Below are 21,981 nucleotides of genomic sequence, written 5' to 3' on the forward strand. Positions count from 1 at the left end.
GTGAATTCAGTTTCTCTAAACGTTACAGTCTATTCCTAGTGCTATAGTCTGAACCATAAGAAATTATATACCTATGTGAAATCTGTCTATTGGCAACTCATTTCACAGTTTGGGTCACTTGCTTTGACCAGTGAATGAGAGTGTATTTCTGCTTACAAATCTTTGCTAGAAATCCAGTTGAGAGCTATCTTGATCTCTTGGAAGAAATGAACAACCCAACCTGTGTCTGCAGAGTGCATTAAATGGATTGAAGCATGATCAGCCAGGTTCTTTAGAGATCCAGACCCTTTGTGCTGGATTCTGGCTTTATTTTATTTTATTTTATTGTATTTTATTTTATTTTATTTTTAAGGAGCCAGCAGGGATTACAGCTAGTGCTGGGGAATTCCCTTTTGGTGTAAAGCTGATGGAGGCATAGGGTGCATGTTGATGGGGAGAGGAGGAGTGGGCAAGTGGCAAAGTGGCTATATCTATCCCACACTGTAATGGGATCCACCAGAAACTTTGCAACCCTCAGCTGCTGCAGACTAGTCCCCAGGACCAGGGAGCTGTAATCAGGCTCCATGATGCCACCCCTCTTGCTTCCTGTTTTGAGTCAATGACTCTGGCTGATAAATATCACTATGTCTGACTCACATGAAATCTCCTATTCCTGCAGGTGTGCCTCATCGGTGACTGTGTTGGAGGAATTCTGGGGTTTGACGCCATCTGCTACAGTGCTGGCACTGCGGGTGAGAGTCAGAACAGTAGCAGGAGAGGGAGCCTCGGCAGCATGCAGGTAAAACTCCCATGGGTTCATTCCCTGGATGGAAGCCAGCTGGCGCTATGAAGCAGCTTTCTGGAAAAACAAATACAAAGGGTTGGTAGATTGCAGTAGTGCTGAATATTTCAGCTGTTATTTTCAAGTAAAAAGTCACTGATGTATCAAAAAACTTTCCAACTTCAGGTTTAGAGTACTTGCAAGTCGTTAACAAATGCTTTATTGGCAAATCCATGGGGAGGGGTCATAGAGTGCCTTTCAGTGTATCCCTAATTGTGATTTTTACGGTACCCTCTCCCAATAATCTCAGCCAGCTCCTGTCTGTCACTAAAATCTGCTTTTTTTTTATTTTTCACCATAGTGTCTGGAATTCTTAATGCTGCTGCTGGAGGCTAATGTTGCATTAAGACACACTCGGGAGTGTATTTTAATGGCGCATTGAAAGTGCGCCTTGGTTACACTGGGGAATGCCAGTCAGCTGAGGGTCATGTGAACGGAGCACCAAGCACACTCTGGAGTCTCTAAATGAATCCTGTTCTAATGAGAAGCTCTAAATTCAGATAATTTTTTAGATCTAAATTTGCTTTAGAAAGTAGTTTGTGATAGAAAAAAGCAGAATTAGGTTTTTTTTATTACTATTATGTTAATGTTTATGTTGCATTATTGATGTTCCATTTAAGAAAAAAAATCAAAGATAAATTTAACTAATTTTATGTAGTCTGAACAAAGTTTCCGGGGCCTTCAGAGGCAGTGGGTATGTCTTCACTGCACACTAAGCCTGGGTTCTCACTCAGGTTTAAGCCCAAGCTCCCCCTTCCATCCACATGCAGATCAATCTGATTCGGGTTAGCAAGCACTCAGGCCCTGGATGCTAGGACCCTACTAGTGGGGTTGGTCAGGACCCAAGTCACACTGCAGCTTGGATCCAAGCCCTGTTGTTTTGCTGTATGGACACCGCTCAAGCCCCAGACCTAAGTCAGAAGGTCTGCATAGTGCAGTCTGGATGTACTAGCAAGGCTGTGAGACCCAGTTCCAGCAATTGTAAACCCAGGTTTACAATGCAGTGTGGACACTCAAGTGCAGGCTTGAAAACTCCGAGTCCACAAGCCCAGGTCTCTCAGACCCTGATTTACAATGCAGTGTAGTCATGACCAGTTGACAAGGTAGTGGACTAGTTAGGTTTCAAGAGATATGGGTTTTATTCCTGGTTCTGCCATGGGCCTATTATGAGATTCTGGGCCAGATCCTTCATCTTTTGGTTCTTCCGTTTTCCTATCTCTACAACATGGATAACAAGACTGATTTCTTTTGTTCAGCACTTTGAGATCTATGGATGAAAAGTGCAATATAAAAGCCAAATGGTATTTTTATGAAGAAAAAAAGACATCCTCCTAATACTTGTGGGAAAGGAAATATTCCTAAAACAAATTACCCCATAGTTGCATTGCTGACATTTCTCAGCAGCTAGCCATTCTAGCAGTGCACATTGTCATGTCACTCAACATTGCTGAAAAATGCAAATCGTAGGTCCCTATCCTGCAATTGGATGCCCAAGAGCTTCAGTGGGATTCCGCAGGGGCCATCTGCAGGACTGGATCTTGGAAGTGCAAATTATTGATACTCTTTTTAAAATGGAAATATTTTCAGCATAACAGTCACTCTTTCGGCTTGTCCATGTAGCTTGACTCTCGTCATTCCCTTCACTTTATCCTCTCACTTCCTCCTCTACTCCTTTATATCCCCTTTCTCTTCTCTGTATTTACTTCTTGTCATGATCCCCACTTTCCTTTCCCCCTTCTCACACTTTTCTTTTTTTCCCTTTCCCTTTCATCCTCTCTCACCACACCTATTCATCTATTTCCCCACGGGGCAGGAAATATTAAACAAACAAACCAAAACACTTACAGTGAAATCCTGGCCCTATTGAAGTCAAAGGCAGTTTCATCCTTGGTATCTCATCATCACTGATTAGAGCTTGTGCCTGGTCTATACATCTGTCCGGCTTTATGGGTCGCTTGGGATGCTTTGAACTATTTCCTTCTCTTACACAGACAGATTAAGAATGCTTAAATAGGATCCAAATTGTTTCCTGGAGTGGAAGTTCAAAGCGACTTTGCTGTCTGCAGAACACAGTTGAGCAAAACAGTCAAGCTACAGGCAGAGGGACATAGCGTTTGTCTGAATTTTGGCAATCTGAGCAGTGCTGGTCCTTATGTAAGAGGAAGGGATGCTACTTTATCTGTGCAGCATTTATTTTTATTATATTTCACCTGCAAAGCAGACTTGTGCAAGATCAACTGAACGCAATCGTAAGGAACCTTTCAAGCTTATTCAGTTGGATTTAGCACCTGGTCCCGAAAGATGCTCAGAAGCTGTTACCAGGTACTTCATGCCTCTCCAGACTGGGGCATGTAAGGAGGAGATAGCTGTAAACGATATCTCTGTTGCTTGTGACTGAAAGTTGGCACTGATGTTTGTTCGTTTGGCCTAGGCAGACTATGAGTTTAGTGGTCCTAAATCTATATCATAAAAGCAGCCATTAACATCCATACCAGCTGGTACCCTTGTTGGGAGGCCTAGCTCAGAGTGGATCTCAGAAGAGAGGTCAAGGATCAAATAGGCGGATTCTGGTGGAGAGGAGATGATTTTTGTTTTTGTAAGATCTCCAAGAGAGGGGGCTTCTCTTGTCTGTTTGTATTACATTCAGCTCCCCTCCCACTAAAACCATTGGGTGTTACCTTTATATAAAAGATTATTGATGATAATGCCTGTGTTTTTACTTCTTCTTGGGATAAATAGAAGAAGTCAGTTTCCTGGGTTCTTAGTGCTAGCAAAAGACATCATAACAAGTTTACATAATAATTTGTACTGTGGCAGTCCTCACAATGTGTTAGGTGCCTTCCAAACACAAAGCAGGACACCGTCCTTTCCCCAGGAGCTTACAGTCTAATCAGACAATCAGGTAGAGAAGATGAAATATGAATTCTAGATATTCTTTCTTTGAATAAGTATCAGCTACCCTCAGCTGCCCCTGCCTACCAATTTACTGGTGTTTCAGTAGAAATGGATCTTAAGGAGGGGTTTAGGGTGGGAGTGGGGGGGTAGATTTTTGTTTTGCCAATCCCAAGGGTATTTGTGAAATGAAATGAATTGGGTATGAGGATGGGAATCCTATACTCAGAATCGTAACCAGGAGAGAATTTTATGACCTGATTATGAGCCCTGAAAATAGAATAAAATGAGATTTATATAGCTCCCTTCATACTCCAGTTATTCTGAAGTGCCTTATAACAATAAGTTAGAGAATGGGTACTGCAGAGACCATTGTGTTCTCTGAGTAGCGCCCAGCCTGGAGCATTAGAAACTTGCACTACAGGAGTGTATGTTTATATATTATGGCAATGTAAATAGGGAATTATAATAGAGATACCAATCAAAATTCACCTGCAGCAGCATTGGAATGTGCCACTGTAATTTCTCTGCTGTAATTGGGTTCCAGTATGCCCAGAATAACCAGTGGAGAATTACAATACGAGTTCTCATCATACACAGAGAAAAATACATGTTCCCATTGCCTATCATGTATAAGCCTTACTAGACAAGTATTTGAGGAGTTCACGAGACATTCTAAGGGAGTATAGGGAAATAAGTATAATCTGCTTTGACCAGATTAATAGTAGTAATAATACCTACCTCTTACACAGCAGTGTACATCTGTAAATATCAAAGTGCTTTACAAAGGAGGTCTGTATCATTATCCCCATTTTACAGTTGGAGAAACTGAGGCACAGAGCGGGAAAGTGCTGCAGAACTGGGAATACAGCTCAGTTATCCAGAGTCTCATGCCAGGACCCTCCCCCACAAGAACACACTGTCTCTTAGAAGATAATTCTGTTCTCTCTTGCTGATGCTGTTAAAATAGCATTCTGAAGCATTCAAGATCTTATTGAAAGATGTTGATTTGACAGGGTTTTAGGAGGTGGCTCAGGGTTTGCTTCCAGTAGCAATAAAAGGGTTTTTGTAGGTGGCTGATTGCGCTTCTGTTGAATTGATTCTTTTAATGCTGCTGAGATTTAATTTTATTACCGGCATGTTAGGGCGCCTAGAGCTTTGGCGAGTGGTGTTTTAGTTATTAATTAAGTTGAAATAACTAAATAGTCTCTTCAGCAATCATCTCAGCTTTCTTCTAACAGAGTATGTTTGACGATTTCCCCCCCTCCCCACAACAATAGTTTAATTTGTTTCGCAGAATAGTTTCCAAGTACGGTTAAAATAAATGTAGCAATTTGGCACAATATTCCCATGCAGTGTATGAGAGACAAATGGCCATGAATCTGACCCCAAGTAGTTAAACTAATGAGATCTGAACTCCAGCAAAGCTTTTCAGCTAATCTTTGGAGACGTGACATTATGTTGTTTTAAATTTAAAAAAAAAAAACCCATGTATTAGAATGAGATTAAATGTAACAAGTCATCTTTGCCTTAGCCTCAGTGTGTTTAGGCATTTTGGCACAATATAGTCTCTCAACACTGGTGGTGTTATGTGCTTCTGCCCTTCTTGACAAATGGATGGAGATATTGTGGCAAAAGTGATACAGAACAGAATTACAATTGCAAATGACTGGATGGCGTAAGGGGATCCATTTCTGAGTAACAGAACCTGTAGGTTACCAGCTAATATCTAGCCTGGGTCAGTAGTACCAAAAAGCCTTTCCAGTCTAAAGGCTGTTTAGTAACATACATGAACTGAATTTGGCTCCAGTTCAAATCCCATTGGGCAGGTTGTCCACATGATGAAAGCCAATCTTCTAATGGGTATTGCTGGGCTCTCTTCCTTGCCTATCTCAGCAGAAGGACCAGTTATTGAATGCACACATTAACAAAGCTGCCCTCTTAGTGGTCCCTCCAGTCTCTTTTCTTGAGAGTGTGGGCAAGTTTACAAGGAAGCTTTATATGTTCTATGGGGATAAACAGGAGTTCACTGTGGGGTTGTGGATCTGGAATAATTCAGCTGTAATGGATTCACATACAGATTTGAAACAATAATAGGCCTATCCACACGCTTGCTGAGAAGCATTTTCCTTGTGGCATACAACGGCCTCAGATTTGTGGGTCCATTTTGGCTGCACTGCCTTATCAGAGAGGTTTTGACTTCAGTGCTATGAACCCCTTAACTCAGAATTTCTTTCTCTTTGTGGTTCAAGAAATGTAGATGCAAATTCCCAGTTCTGCCGCAGACATTCTGTGTGACATTCATTGGGCAGGTCTCTTAATCTCTCTAAGCCTCAGTTCTGCATCTGGGAAACAGGGATAGTAGCACTTATTCTCTCCCACCCTTTGTCTGTCTCATCTATTTAGATTGTAATGGCTTTGCAGAAGGACTCCTGTCGCTATGTTAGTACAGCACCCAGCACAATGTAGCCTTGATCTCAGCAGGGGCTTTTCCTGAAGTAAACCATAAACAATGATTTTGAAAACATTTCAACATTACACCATTATGTCCCCAGGAGGGGACCCTAAGGGGAACGGAAAGCAGGGGCAGGGGAGAGTTGTGTAGGGACAGGGGGTGGGATTCTGCCCTCAGTGAGGTCACTTGTAAAAAGTCCCACTTACTTCACTGGCCTGTGGAAGATAGAGAAAGAAGAAAGTTATGAAATAATTAATCCCTTCTCCATCCAGACATGTTCATTCCTTCCATACACCCCCCTCCCTCCTCAAAACCTCATCTGAAATGCATGTGCTTTGGCAGCTACATAAAATGTAATCTAAAAACTAGGTGATACTGGGGTTTCCTCCTACTCTGTGCGGGGGGAGGGGAGAGGAAGAAAAGGGACGTATCCTGTTAACTTAGATTAGTTTTTGTCACTGAATAGAAGAGCTACCACATCTGAACAGGATCCAGCTCAAACAGCAACATCATATCCAGTAAATAAACACACACAATGGAAATGCCAACTTAACGATGGTGGTGGCAGCCCTGCAGCAGGAGTTTGGATGTCTTTCCACTCTGTATTGGTCTAAGATCATCTAACTGTGCAAATAGTAATTGCACAGTGATTGCCTTGTGACCCAGCGGAAGAAACCTGAACGCAGGTTTTAATGATGCTCAGTGGGCAACTGTGAACTGCTGCCAATTTCCAACAGACTGAAGAGACCTGTAACTTCCAGTGCCACTGGTCATTCTTTTACTGAACATTCTGTTGACCTAGTTCAGTGGTAGCACAAGGTAGTGTCTAAATATTGCTGAGAACCAGGCCAGCAAAATATATACCTCTACCCCAATATAACGCGACCCGATAGAACACAAATTCGGATCTAACGCAGTAAAGCAGTGCTCTGGGGGGGAGGGAGGGGCTGCACACTCCGGTGGATCAAAGGAAGTTCACTATAACGCGGTTTCACCTATAACACGGTCCGATTTTTTGGCTCCTGAGGATAGTGTTATATTGAGGTAGAGGTGTATGTGGGATTAAACCGTTTGTATTGAGGTATTGCCAACTCCAAGTATTCAAAAATGAGTCTAGCCCCTAAGAAAAATGTGATATTGGCATAAAAATGAGATTTAAAAAAATTGGATTGATTGGCCTTCTGGCTTTTCATTTTAATTAATTTGGCTATTTTGAAGATTTTAGGCTGCACACTTGCAAGCATCTGTGCACCCAGGAGGACTAGAAACTTATTTTTTGAACAAAATATTAAGATTTTTGTGTATTCACATGACTCCAGTCTTGGACTTTAATACAAAATATTACAAGTCTCATGATAAAATTGTGAAAGTTGGCAATCTGATGATATTCTCTGAAACCATCTTCACAGTGCTTAGATGATGTGACAATGAGAATTATAAAAAAGCTTATTATTCAATTAGATGTTTAAGTGCTTTATCCAAAACCTGTTGAAGTTAATGAATTACAGGAGGTATGTCTAAGGCGCTAAATGATTTTGCTCTGTATGTGTGTTGTATATATGTGTGTGTGCACGCACACACGTGTGCTGTGTCGTCAACGAGTTCTGTGTGTGTTAGCCATAAATATTCTTAAAAATGAATTTATAGGAAGGAAAATTCATCAAAGTTATGAATTTTAAGCAAAGATTGCAGCAATAATTCCTTTGCTGTTCAGAATTGCTGCTTTGTTAACAAGTGCTGGAAAAGGGACCTGTAAAAGAAATCCATTCAGGAAGCATTGTGGCAAAAGGCATTTTGACTTTGAGAAGTTCAGTTTTTCTGTTCAGATTGTTAATAATTCTTATGGTACCGAGAGTTTCACTGTAAGACTGTATGTTGATTTGCTGTGTAGATAAGAGATTCAAAGGCAAATTTAAAAATATGATGAATTGCATAATAAGAATTGCGTGGAGACTCTATTGTTCTCCACATTAACACACAAAAAGCTCATGTTAAGCAAATAACTTTTTTTATTTCAACTTTACTTCTGCCTATGGCATGACACAGAGCCCACTCATAGCTGCAACGGGCAGCTCTGTTCTGATCAGCATTCAGGGCCCCAGATTCCTGTGTGAAGAGTGATCCTTTGAAATCCTTCTGTTTGAAACCCAGCACATTACAGCTCCTCTACACAGGAACTAAGGGATGGCGTTAGCTATGGCATTACAGATAGCTGCAGTTTTAAGCCAGAAGTGTCCTGGGTAATGAGGAACTTTAACAGTGGACTTGGCACCATCTGAATTTTGCTGCAAGTTTGATGCAGCTAACAGGAGAACTTTCCAAGAATTCTAAATTTGTTATTTCTGATTATTAGTGATTTTCAGTTGTTGTACTGCAGGACTAATTGTTTCTATGAATATGGTGGTGCAAAAGTCATTAAGATGATGATGTTGATTATATTTTATCAGCCCATGAATGGTAATACTGCATAATATGAGCTAATAGGATATGGGTGAAAACTGATAATTACACAATTACAAGAGGTTCTTTGTGTCAGAAGTTTTCTCCATGCACGGTACCAATTTTCACATGCTTATAATTCTGTTAAAATAGATGTTAGGTATTTTTACCTGTTCTTATTTGTTGAAATCAAGTTTAAAAAAGCTTAAATTTGATTCAGACACAATAACTACATATGACCAAATCTTTGGAGGCCTGAAGTAGGCAGATCTTATGTATTCACTGCAGGATTCAGCCCATTGGAATTTGCTTTGACAAGCAGGGCTTTGCTTGTGTGCAATATATTGCCCTCTGAAATTGATGCAGGGTCAGAGCAGGGTTTCAGGAGAACGATGGTTATTAAAAGGAGCTGGTAAAATGAACAAACCGATTAATGTTCAATCCTATTTAAAGTGGTCTTTGCAATATATAGGCACCGGTGGCCTCACTGTGAGTGGCAAGTGGTCAGTATCTTTGAAAATCAGGCCTCACATCCATGGGCCATGGAGGGCTATGCCATTAACATATTTCAGTGTATTCTGTACACTTGGATCAAGGCCGCTTATGTCTGTCTATTATTTAAAGGGCACTCAAAGGACCACTGAGGTCAATGGGATCTGAACTTTTGATCGGGCCCCAAGCCCAGGAGGGGGTTACCAGGATTAAAGTTGTCATACAAGTGACCCTCCCATTAGCTGCCCTTCTCCCCCAGTTTGCATGACACACAGCTAAGACAGACATCCGGCCTTCTCTCAGCCTCCTTATTCTTACCTTGGTAGAGATCACAGCTAACAATTCTACCCTCTGTTGGATAGTACAAGACAACTATACAAATAGAACCGCTTCATATTAGCTGTGTTTTATTTTGGTCACTTTTTTAATCTCCCTTTTGCTTTGTTCATTCTTTGAAGGATAATCCCCTCTTAGCAGAGGATTCCAGTCTGGGTGGCAGCAAACGCCTAAGCAAAAGTAATATAGACATTTCGGGAACCATGGAGGATGAGGAGCCAAGGCAACCGTTGCCAAGGAAACAGAGCGACTCATCCACTTATGACTGTGATACTATATCCCAACACCATGCTTTCCTGTCTAGGTAACTAGTCCTTCATTCAGTAAAAGTGATAGGATTGCAATTCAATGTGGAATATTAATACAGTAAATGCGAGAGTAATGGCATCATTTATATAACCCACGTAATGTTGCTGAAGACTTAGTTTAAGCCTTTGCAGCTATTCCAGAAAAATGTAGATATTTAATTTTTGGAGGGTGGGGCATTGTTCTGGACCAACTCAGCGGTATTTTTTAATTCAGCTTTTGTTGACTGGTGTGAATTTTGAATGCGAAATTGAATGCAAAAAATCCCAGTTTTTATAATGCACCTCTCACAAATCAAATCAAATGAAGACTTGGCATTTTTTTGGAATTATTTTTATTGTTATTATTTAGCCCCATCTAACTTTCATTGGAAGCTTTGCATGATTCTCCAGAGAATTAGGAAATTGACTTTCGGTGCTCCCAGCTGTCTGCAAACTATTCAGGCTTTTTTGAAAACCTCCATAAATCTTCAATTTAAATGAATAAAAAGTAATCTTTAAAGGAAGCTTACTTCGCTTCCCTAAATCCTAAAAAAGAAACCTTTTAACAATATATCTAGCAGGGGAGGTTCATCATTTCCTTTGTCTGTCTGTCTCCCTGTCTTTACCTCCCTAATTTGACTGCTTGCTCGAGTATCTGTATCCTTTGTGCTTTATTTTTTCTTTCTGTTTGTTCTTTCTTCCTTTGTTTCGTTGGGGGTGATGGCGATAGAGAGAAAAGCCCCATTGTGTGCTCCCAAGTTTCAGTTCTGTGACAGCTCAGGTACAGTGCAGTGTACACCAGCCTGTTTTGTCAGTAATAGCTCAAGGTAATTTTATTCTATCTCTTTGGCTGCAGTCAATGCATTCTTTGCTTTGGGTTCCTTGATTATTCTGTTTGGTTTTCACATCAATGTGCTGCTGTTCCTTTCTGGATGCCGGGTCCTTACATTTTAAAGTACCTTCCTGCTTCAACGAAACAATGTGTCTTTTTCCATTTGTCTGTGACACAGAATTTGTCAAGAATTCTAGTCCATCACTTTTAGCTCCCTGTGTAGCAGCAAGAAACTCCCAGGCTATCTAATCTGAACTCTCCATTCAGCACATTTATAATAGAATCTGGCTCAACTGAACTAATTTATCAGGTTTTGGCATCTGATCTCTCTTGCTTACAAATTGAAACATCAAAATATTGGCACTCTTCTTTTCCTAATACCTATAGAATATATTTGCATGTTAGCTGCAAAATAAATATATTAAAGAAAATCCCCCCAGTACATTATTTATGTTTTCACAAAAGACAAAAAAGCCTATCTTTTTATTAAAAAAAAAAAGATAAAAACAACAGTGTATGCCCCTGTTCTAATGACAAGCATTTGATCTTCAGTCTTTGTTTATCAAAAGCAGACCATGACATTCAACATGCCTAGAGATTTATTAGTTCAGAGAAATATGAAAGGGAACATAACAGAGCTTGAAATGTGAAGATAGAGAATCATTTGATTAGCATTAATAATGTTAAGTGACCAAGTAGTTCTGAATGATTTTTTTTGCTATAATTTTTGCCTAATCTGGTTGTTTTAAATAGTGGACTCCGGATATATTTTAGCTTGGATGGAGAGGTGGGTATTGGCAGAAGTGTAGTAAAGAGAAAGGTTCTTAACAGGAATGTATTTCATACTCATGGGGAAAACAAGATAATACAAAAAGCAATATAACGGTCCTCCTTAAAACTTCCGCGTTTCAGTTTCTAGGTATTTACAGTTGTTTTAAACTGAAAACTATTAAACTTTTATAAGTACATTTTTGCCTATGCTTATACCCCCCCCTGAACATTTTACACCCCACTCAGATTTTTGACTCTTCAACCACCAGGTTTGCACAAATCTATTGCAAGGTAGCATGGAAATGCACAGATTGAGGATGAAAAATATTCTGAGAGATGTTTTTAAAAAAATCAGTGTGTTCCCCCAGCATGTGCAGCAATTTAAAAAGTTTCAGTTTTCTACATATCACTTCCATGCAGGATTATTAACAATTATTGTTGTTTTTTTTTTAATCTAGAGATGTTATCCCAGTTTGGATAATGAGATGACTGGGATACCTCCTAAGCATGGAAACTTTCTTGTTCTTTTTACTTTGACATGTTTGTCTTGGCTACTTTGTGCTAGCTTCTCTTACCCCATAGTGTAGCAATGATGCAACTTGGGGCCAATAATGCAATTTAGGGATGGAGTGGTAACTCTGCACTGCCCAAGCAGAAGATGAGTTTGACTCCTGGATTCATTCTATTCTGCATGACTGTAAACTTGGGGGCACAGCAGGGGTGCTAAACTCTGTCCTTAGTGGTTTGGGTTCAAAGTGTCTTATCTCTTCTCAATGAGAAGATCAGGTACAACATTGATGGGCTCAAGACAGTACCATTAAGTTCTCAGGTTGGAAAAAAGGCCTGGTCTTTTACTCTGAGTGCAGGACTGTGAGCCAGGGACTGCTGACTTCTAATCCTGGCTGAGCCTCTTATGTGCAGTGCGGCCTACGGTAAATAATTTGAGGCCTGATTTTCAAAAGTTGATAAGCACCCAGAACTTCATTGGAAGTCAGAATATCCTGCATCTCTTAAAATTAAACTCTTGACTTCTCTGGGCCTGGCACACCACCATTTTGATTTGGGAACATTTTACACCAGCTTTGCACAGATGTGAATAGCAAAGTAAGATGCTAGTCAGTAGAGAATCCATTTTCTCTTTAAAAAAAAAAAAGGGAGGGGGCGATAATGATACTTACCTACCTCAACTGTTGGTGATTTGAGGGTTAATATAAAGTTTGTAAATCACTTCACAATGCAAATGAAAAGCTAGACGGCTGCTTATTATTAAGTAGATAGCTGCACAGCGGGAGGGAAAAGTCAGAGAAACCCTCATGGACATGAAGATCCTTGTAACACCAAAAGCTCTCATGTACAATGACATTTTTGAGTCAGATTCTTACACAACTTGGGTCCATTACAATTTGCAGCAAACACTTTTCCAGTGAATTCCTGTATATGGCTTTAATTATTATTTTTGGGGGGCGCGGGGGAGTAGTCCTGAGTCACGCAGTGCCCGCACAGCTGTCTTCTATGCCAAGTATTTTAACTGCAGGGAATTACTGATCTTTGACAGTAGCAAATTCACTGTGTATCTGCATTAGAAAGTAAAATATTCCAGATGATTGTAACAGAAAGAATTGGAAGCCAGTATGGTTAGGGTGTGGCTTTGCTGTATGATTGTCTCATTATTAAAGCAGAAAATTTGGACCTACAGACCGAGACTGGAGTTTTCTAAGCAGACTCTCTTCGAAGTAGAGCCTTTGCCCAGCAAGATGGAAAGGGACCCCTGGTTTATTGTTGTTAAGTTAATCCATTTTCCTTGTTCAGTATCCACGCGAGTGTTATGAAGAACGATGCAGACTTTCCTCCTATGAGCAGCTCCAGTTTCTCAGAAGTAAACCTGGGACGGTTTGAATTTGAAGTTTCAGATTTCTTCCTGTTTGGATCACCCCTTGGTTTAGTACTGGCCATGAGGAGTACTGTTCTGCCTGGACTGGACGGTAAGTGCTTTTCAAAGTTTGAATACTGGCAGCTTAATGGCCAGTATGGGCAAAGAGAGGTACACCCTGTTCCATTAAGCAAAATTAGAGAAGAGACGGTAGATGAATTCCTACCTGTAAGGGACCAGCATGCTAAAGGTCCCAATTCAGCAGTGATATAAATGTAGGGTTGCCAATTTTGGTTGGATGTATTCCTGGAGGTTTCATCACATGCCATATCTTTTAATTAAAGATTAATCTTTAATTCCTGGAGACTCCAGGACAATCCTGGAGGCTTGGCAACCTTATGTAAATGCCATCTTAAGCAGTGACACTTGCACTGTTTTGGCATACAGTATTTGTGGCAAATCCTGCTCTACTATTTACCAATGTAAATCCAGAGTAATTTTAATGACCCCAGTGCAACTAAACAGAATATGGCTTTAAAGTGTAACTTGCATCATTTTAGCTTTCCATGGGGAGCAAATCCAGCCCCTGGTATAAGTGAGCTCAAACTGATTGGGCCCAGAAATATTGAGAAATGGTGCAAATATAAATTGTAGCCATCTTGCTTAATCTCCTCTCGGTTTGCTTTCTGGACTGTACACACGTGTTTGTTTTCTTGGCAGGTAAGCTGCACTCATTTTGTACATCAGTCATGACAAACTGGGGCATGTTAGGGTTCTATACCATTTACACCTGTTTTCTGACCCATTCACCCCTCATGTGTAACTCATACCACTGCTGGCTATGCATTGCAATGTCGTACTGCTACAAGCATATACATAAATCTAATTGTAGGAACGGTCCCTGAAAAAGTGCCCCAAAAAAATCACCTCTGAATTTGGCCCAGAGACTTCCATGTGATTTGTACCTCTTATTCCAGGTTGCATTTGGATGAATTTGGTTTTATTTGTGATAGTCACAAACCTTTTTTTCCCCTTTAGTGATGGCCTAATGCCCAGTGAAGTGTTAAAAAAAAAAAATTTAATACACACCTGGCTATCTACACTGTTTCTGGTGACTCACCCCATTCTCCGAAGACAAGTTATATCCTTTGAATCTTCACGCTGTGTCAGGTTCTGTTAGCATAACACCTGTATGCTGCGATGTGCAAAATAATGTGTCCGAGCTCTGTGGCAGGTGACCAATGTGAGAACATGCAGTAACGTGGTAGATGAATGTGTAGCTAGATGGTCTTCAGGGTTAATTTCTGGTTTTGTTTAAACCTATGACAGATGACTGTGATAAATATAAGAAGCTCCTACTTGACTGTCCATTACAGCTGCTTGAAAAGTTTCCAGTGAAACCTTTTGACATCAAAAAAATGTAGTTTCATCCAACATGAAATGTTTTGCAGTAATGTGCAATTTTAAATGAAAATGTCATTGGGAAGGTTTCTCAGGTGAAAGATGGAATTTAGAGAGAGCGAGTGCATGTGCTACATTCCAGGTCAATGCCTTGACTATCTGGCTATTGGCTACTCTGGGGTGGGCCTTGCCCTCTTTCTCTTTTCATGTTTTCTTCACAACAGTTTTCCAAGGGTCTTGTTTTTGTTCTTCATCAGAATGAAAACAAATTTCAAACCCTCAATGTTTCATGAAATGGAGTTGTTTTCTGTTACCTACCTGTCTGTTGCCAGTAGCAAAATATAGAAACCACAACGATCTTTCTGTTGCAACTTGCGTGTTTACTACCAATCTGATATTTGTACTTTCAAATCTCTTACAATACCCCAGTTTTTATTGGTTTTAAGGCCCAATCTAGCAATGTACTTAAGATGCTGCTTAACTTGAAGCAGATGAGTCGTCCTATTGTCTTCAATGGGGCTACGCCGGGTACTTAGATGCTTTTCTGGATCAGGGCCATAGTCTTGTAATCTCTCTTGCTTTCAGTCCTTCTCTCCTCACTGGCCGAGTACAATGCTGGAACAGTGCAACCGTCATCGCTGCTAAATTAACAGACAGTAGTTTGAACTATTACAAATTATTTCTCCCAATTAGCTCTCTCTTCCATCCCCTCTCAAATGTCCTGCAAGGAGCTGCTTTTGAGAACAACCTTTCTGGCTAGTATTTCAAAGACATTTCCAGCACGAGCAGAGTCTACGTGCAACATGAAGTGTTGTCAGTCCTCAGAGGGAGGTTCTTGTTAGGATAATTCCATAGGGGGGAAAAAGTTGAATCATTGTGCTGCCAAAAGGCAAATGTGTGACCAGAAGGCTCCTGTCATGCATACGGCTGAAGTTAGTAAAGTGGTGGAGTCAGAGTCACTTCTCATTCAGATGAGAGGTAGAGAGCAGAAAAGATGAGAAATGTAAGGCTAGACATCCTTTCGTTTTTGATTTAAAGTTTTGAGTCCATGGGCAAAGGAAAATTTGCCCAGCGCATTGTGTATTTCCTGCTGCAGAATAGGATCGCATGGCATAGTGGGATGCTGTATAATGTCTACATACAGAATATGTATAACATCTGTCGTGCTCAGGCATCATAGATTTGAATGTTGATTTTTCTTCTGTGGTAGTAGGAGTCTAGCTAAAAAGTGAACTTTGGTTCCAATTTTTGCTGTCCTTTCAAGGGGTCTTCTATTTCCTCCTTCTTCCTCCATTCAACATTCCCCTGACACTCCATAGCAATTTTTAATGTCCTCTCCTGCAGTTAGTTCTTTCTTTGCTCTTCCAATTGTCTAGTCACAGTTCTCGTCCTCTAAATCACAAATCATTTACAGCTCAATTTCATACTCTTCCACTTTCTATGTTCCTCATTCAGGGTTTTCTAGTCCATAAAGCTTACCCAAAGTTTGATATTCTCTAGCACTCACACTCTTCTGAGCATGCAGACCGTGGCCTCAGAGCTTTATGGGTAACTTTTTTCATCTAAAGCTGGCCAATTACTTTAGCTAGTTACCTCATTAAGTATTCGGAACTCAGTCCATAGAACTGCTGAAATGGATACATCTCATGGTCTTCCCAAAACTCAGTAGGGACTAGCAAAGTTTTCTACTGAATCGTCTACTTGGAGCACTGCAGACAATCTCTTAAGGACAGTGAAAGCTTTGCACTGAGTTTTAGCTTGTCATACTTTGAAAATGTTCAAAGAACTACACATTTTTTTAAAAGACCCCCAAATGGCAATTATATATATAGAAAGCCATTCTGTAAGTATTTAGTTCTTACAATCCAGTTATGCTCCCTCAAACATTCACACAGGGAGCATAAAAAATGGACAGAGGAAATAGAACCAGAACATTTCAGATAAGGTTACACATTCAGTTACACTTTAGTAATATAGGCAAATGATATGCAATGAATAATACATAAAACATCTGATAGACTAATGAGTAGTCCATATTCAAGTACTAATGGGAAGAGGGAAAGTGTCTTTAGCAAATACTCTGATTATCTCCTCCTACTCCCAGTTGTTTGATGCTAAAAGAACTTCCTGCTGAAATAAACAACATGCAGCGGACATCAGTGCAGGTTTTGGACTCCCCATACCTGGGAAACATGGCATTAGACACAGATCATAAACCGGACATGTCACAAAGTGGGCCTAGGGAAGGCCCCGAAGAAGGCTTTTAATTTAATGATAAGACTGAAAGACCCCAAAGAAGGCTTTTAATTTAATGACAAGAAACCTCCTGAATGAAACAAATGTCTCTCCACCCCAAGAGTGAGTCAGTGGCACATGATGCAATTCAGAGTGACAGAAAAGATCCCAGCTTTCCAGAACTCGATCAGGCATTAAGGGAAGGATAGTCCCAGAGTACAGGATCTGCATCTCCATGACATACAACTCAGGACAATAGGGTTTTTTCCTCCAGATGAACTAGAGAGGTCATTTTAAAAAAAGGGGTGAACTTTAAAGCCTACACTGTATTTTAGAAATTTGTCAATGAATCCATGAGCTACTTACTACTCCTTGCACCCAATACATTCACTCCTGGAGATGCCTGATCGGGGAAAAATTTTCAGTAATGGCCATTATTGTTACCTGCTGGCTTCTGCCCATGCAACGGATTCACCTATAAAGTAGATGCTTACCCGTTTCTGTGAATTCCAAATGTAGAGGCAGCTATACAGTGGTGACCACCTACCTGACTTGCATGCACAAGCCATAGGCTGAATAGGTGCCTACTTTTTAGGGCTGCGGTCAACTGCACCTATCTAAATAGAGGCTAACTGAAAAGATGATGATTTGATGGCTTATTTGAGGTCACATGTGGTTTGGCTGTTTAATTCAGGTTAGCCCTGACTGAACAGAAATCTGGTTTAAGTTGAATGTGGTCCTACTTAGGAAGTACAGTTGATAGGTGCTTTGTGCAGTTTAGACATAGTTTCAGAACTTGGACCACAGCTCTGGGAGGTAAATGCCTAGCAACGGACATGCTTTTGCTTAGACACATTCGTGAACTGAAACCTTCATGAGTGATTATTTTTAACAGCCTGTTCTTGATAAGAACACTTAAACATTTATTTTCTCATTACCCTGAGAACTGATGAGGAGGCTACCGAGTATGTCTGAACATTCTGCCCTGCTGTTCCTGGCACAGCATCCTGCCTGTATAAAGTGAATAATACCTTAAGCTATTGCTACAGACGGGCTGGGGCAGTGCCATCATGTTGATTGTCCATGGGGATTCTTTAAGGATCAGATCATGGTACCATTGTCTTGACTGGTACCATCGTTTGGCCCTAAATGCCAATTAGACTTGCAGCTTATATGGCATGGATTTTCAAAGCCCAAATATCAGCAGGGGAGGCCTACAAAGCCTGTCAAGCTTCAGTGTTTTTCAGCTTAACTCTTTCATTCCTCTCTCAAAGAGCACATGCGGCTGAGGAATGTGCGGTGCCTGAGGCAACGTATGTCACATTTTATCCAGCGGCTGGCTGAAGACGTCAGCTGTCGCCATATGAAACTTTTGAGAATGATAGTGAGCCTATGTGTTGTTTTCATTTCCTTCTCTAATTTGAGCCTGTTATCTTAGGAGCCCTCTCCTCAGGACAAGCTCCATCAGAAAACCCTGCAACACAGAGTAATTGAGCGTAAGCAGATTCCTTCAGAGTCGTTCTCAAGTTAACAATCAATCTGGCATATGGGTTTTTCCCTCTGGGTAAAAGCAGCCTAAAGCCTATTTCTGCAACATGGGGCCGGATTTTCAATCCTAATTCCATTCTCTTTCTGGAAGATGTGTCCCAGACTGTGGGGTGAGGGAAGATACAGAAACAATATTCTTCTGTAAGATGGAGTCACAGTTCAAAGATGATTGAGAACCACTGCCCTATTTCATTGGGAATCCTTTCAGAAGGAAGTGGGAAATGTGGGAATCTTTCATCGTGAGTATTAAAACTGATATGAGATGAGGTAAGGATGGTCTAGTGATAAGGATGATAGCCTGGGATTTGGGGACCTGCGTTTAAGTACCTGATCCGCCACAGACTCCTTCTGTGACCTAGGGAAAGTCACTGAGGGAGTTTAGGGCCTGAATACCTTTGAGGGTCTGGGCCTTTGCCTCTGTGCTTCAGTTCCCCATCTATCAAATGGAGATAATGGTACTTCCCTACCTCCCAGATGGGTTGTGACAATAAATACATTAATGATGATGGGGTGATGGAGTGCCCCCAAACAATTTGCTTTTTCCCCCTCTGTGGTGTTTACAACACCAGCACTTGGATGATGATCAAGAATAATGTTGCACAAACAAATGAGCCTTAAAGAAAAGCACCATACATGTTATCAGTTTTATAGTATCAGTGCAAGAGAACAGTAATAAACTGTAACAGAAAAGATTTTAGAGAGTATTATATTGCACAACAGTTTGGAAAACATTAAGGGACTGATCCTGTTCATGGAGTTCAGTGGGAGCTGGCATAATATTCCCAAACATCTGTTGTAAGTACTTTAATCTGTTCTTTACTCCTACAGTTAATGAATTGACTGTTGTAACATATTTGTGCTGCTGTAATATACTAAGTCTATTAGCGTAATTAGCCCCATAATGGATTGATCTGCTAACACTGGAGAGGTTCACAGTGATCCAAATGCAGTTTGGTTAGATGGGAAGTGACTACACCTGCTGGTTTACAGACCCCAGCAGCCATCTATGATCAGCCATTTGAGATGTCTCTATCTCAGTGCTGTACATCCAATTGAAAGAGTGCCTCATTAGCTGAGTGAGTGGGTGATTTTCAAACATCCATTTACAATTGCTGTCTGAATTTCTCAGTAGCTGCCTCTCTCTAGCAAATATTACAAGCCACACTCTCCTGTTTTAATGTGTGCAGTTTCATTTTATGCATTAACTTCAAAAGCTGCCTTGCTTCACATGCCCACTCCAGCTTTCATCTCCATTTCAATCCTCCCGATTTAATGTGCCCATTAAATAATTTTGCCTTCAAATATTCCAAGCAGAGGATGCGTCATGCTTTTGTAGGTGCAATGTTCGATAATATATTTAGAAAGTTTTAAAAACTTTATTGACTTTCTGGCTTCCATTGATTTCAAAGGCTGGCCTTAGCCTCAGCAGGTCGCCTATTTCTCAGACTGTTATCCTTTTGCAAAATTACCTTTCAGCAAAGCTCATTTCATTGCCAAAGGAGTATGAAACAATTTAGTTGAAGAATCTCCTGTCTTTTGACTGTGTGTGTAGTTTGGGCTATTGTTTGTTTGTAGAATTGAAGGGACTGTATATTTAATCATACCCCCAGCTAGACCTCTCGAAAGATATGTGAGCAACCCATCAAGATGCAATGCTGATCTCGCTCTCTTTCTCGTTCCAGTGTGCCAGGTCCGTCCAGCTTGCAGCCAAGTGTACAGTTTCTTTCACTCTGCTGATCCCTCTGCCTCCAGGCTTGAGCCATTGTTGGAGAAAAAATTCCACCTCTTGCCTCCATTTAACGTCCCAAGGTACCAGAGATTTCCACTGGGAGATGGAAGATCGCACCAGTTAGGTATGATAAAAATTTCATATTGTATTGCTTGGATTTCACTGCTCCTACCCCGTTAGTCTCTTGAGCTCTTCATCTACTCTTTTCAAGAGGATTTTAGATACAGATACAACCAGCATACTGATAGTCAGATAACTTTAGGGCAGGAGAGGTATTGCTTTATTCTGTAGTTATAAGCCCAAAGGGATGCAATGAAAGACACAGGGTTCCTAAAGGTATGCTTTCCTGCGCTCTTTGTGGCACTTCATAGCCCTTTCTTTCATGTACTCTTACTGCAACTTTGGTGTCTGCCTACTTCAGTATTTCTAATAGTGTGGAAAGTGCTGACAAAAAAGAAATTGAAAAAAAAATTAAAAAAATTAAAACTAAACATTTTGGGGGTTTTGATGAAAAATCCATTTTTGAGTACAGCAGACACAATCATTTTGTTTCTTTTTGTTAAAAACCCAGTTTTGCATTGGGGAAAATATTTGGACTGAACTTTTTTGACCAGACCCTCTCTCTAACTCTAATAGTTACCGTAAATAAATATAACAGAGATTCAGGTTCATCGTAGGAGGAATGCAGTGTGTTCACTTATAGCATGTGAACAATGCCTCATTTACTATGAAAGAGTCCTCCAAAGCCACTTTTATAAAATAGTTAGGTTGTCTACTGAAAACAGAGCAAAATCCTTTTTAAAAACACTAATCCTACGTAGGTACAACAGAAACCTAGTTAAGTACATTACCAGTAAACACTTACCTAAGTGTACATGGGTATTTCACATGTCGTTGTGCTATATTATTTGTAGCTGACTCATCCCACATACCTCCTAAGAGATTGTCTATTTCCATCTAATATTTTTTTTTGTTTAAAGAACAAAGTGTAAATTTGTGCAATTGCTCTTTTCCTAGATAGCTTGCCATGATCTAGCCAGGGTGGATAGAATGCATCTCCTGTTTTGTATGTCTGAATCCAGAGGAAAATAAAAGTGGAGAGGAGGGATTGTGCCATATTTGACTTTGTGAAAATTTCATATGGAAAATAAGGTTGGAAAAAGTCACACAGAGATGAAGCATTCTAACTGATAACATGGTGCAAGAACTCTATTAATCGCCCACAATTTATTCTCCTTTTCTTTTTTTTTTTTTTTTGTTACAAATCCCAGACACAAATTCAAGCCTCAGCAGGATATTTCAAAAGCCATTTGCGACTCAGAGCTTGGAAGTTAATGGAGTGAAATGGCAGAGTTTTGTATCTGTTGGATTCATGAGAACACAAATCAATGCAACTCTATTTTCCTCATTCAATAACATAGCTATAAATCCAACATCAGTCTTGTTTGCTAAACCATGTGCTGGGTCCAAAGTATAAACAAACTGTGGTATATTTAATGCTGATTAACTTCATGTTTAAGAAGCTACAGCAAATCTGAAGTTATGCCATTTCACAATGAAAACAATCATATGTTTAACAAAACTTCAGATGAACTGAGTTTCATCTATTAACCCAAAATAACAGTACTAATGCAGGGCACTACCATTTATCCATTACTGATTATTTAACAAACACAATGACTTAAATGGATAACACAGAGGTTAATGCTTTAATCTAGTATCAGTCAAGTGTTACTAGATTTAATGTCAACCTTTTTATAGTAGCTAAAATACTGATTCTCCTAACGTTAATGTGTAGCTTTGACAAACAGCTTAATGTCAACTTTCAATAATTTCATGGAGAAACTCGGTTAAATCACGACAGGGTTTTTTCA

The 21,981-nt window shown here is 40.2% G+C and overlaps 1 protein-coding gene across 3 annotated transcripts in view; it reads left to right on the top strand.

Annotated features, from left to right (window-relative positions):
• Nucleotides 1–21,981, top strand: part of PITPNM3 (PITPNM family member 3) — a 344,508-nt gene that overhangs the window by 289,402 nt on the left and 33,125 nt on the right. For all 3 annotated transcript variants that reach the window (XM_050929606.1, XM_050929607.1, XM_050929608.1), the window contains 4 exons: nucleotides 659–778; nucleotides 9,557–9,738; nucleotides 13,134–13,306; nucleotides 20,061–20,231. In XM_050929606.1, coding sequence (XP_050785563.1) covers nucleotides 659–778; nucleotides 9,557–9,738; nucleotides 13,134–13,306; nucleotides 20,061–20,231 — 646 coding nt within the window. The remainder of the gene's footprint in view (nucleotides 1–658; nucleotides 779–9,556; nucleotides 9,739–13,133; nucleotides 13,307–20,060; nucleotides 20,232–21,981) is intronic.

Source organism: Gopherus flavomarginatus, chromosome 19 (genome assembly GCF_025201925.1).
Source record: "Gopherus flavomarginatus isolate rGopFla2 chromosome 19, rGopFla2.mat.asm, whole genome shotgun sequence".
In the NCBI taxonomy this organism is placed as follows: Eukaryota; Metazoa; Chordata; order Testudines; family Testudinidae; genus Gopherus; species Gopherus flavomarginatus.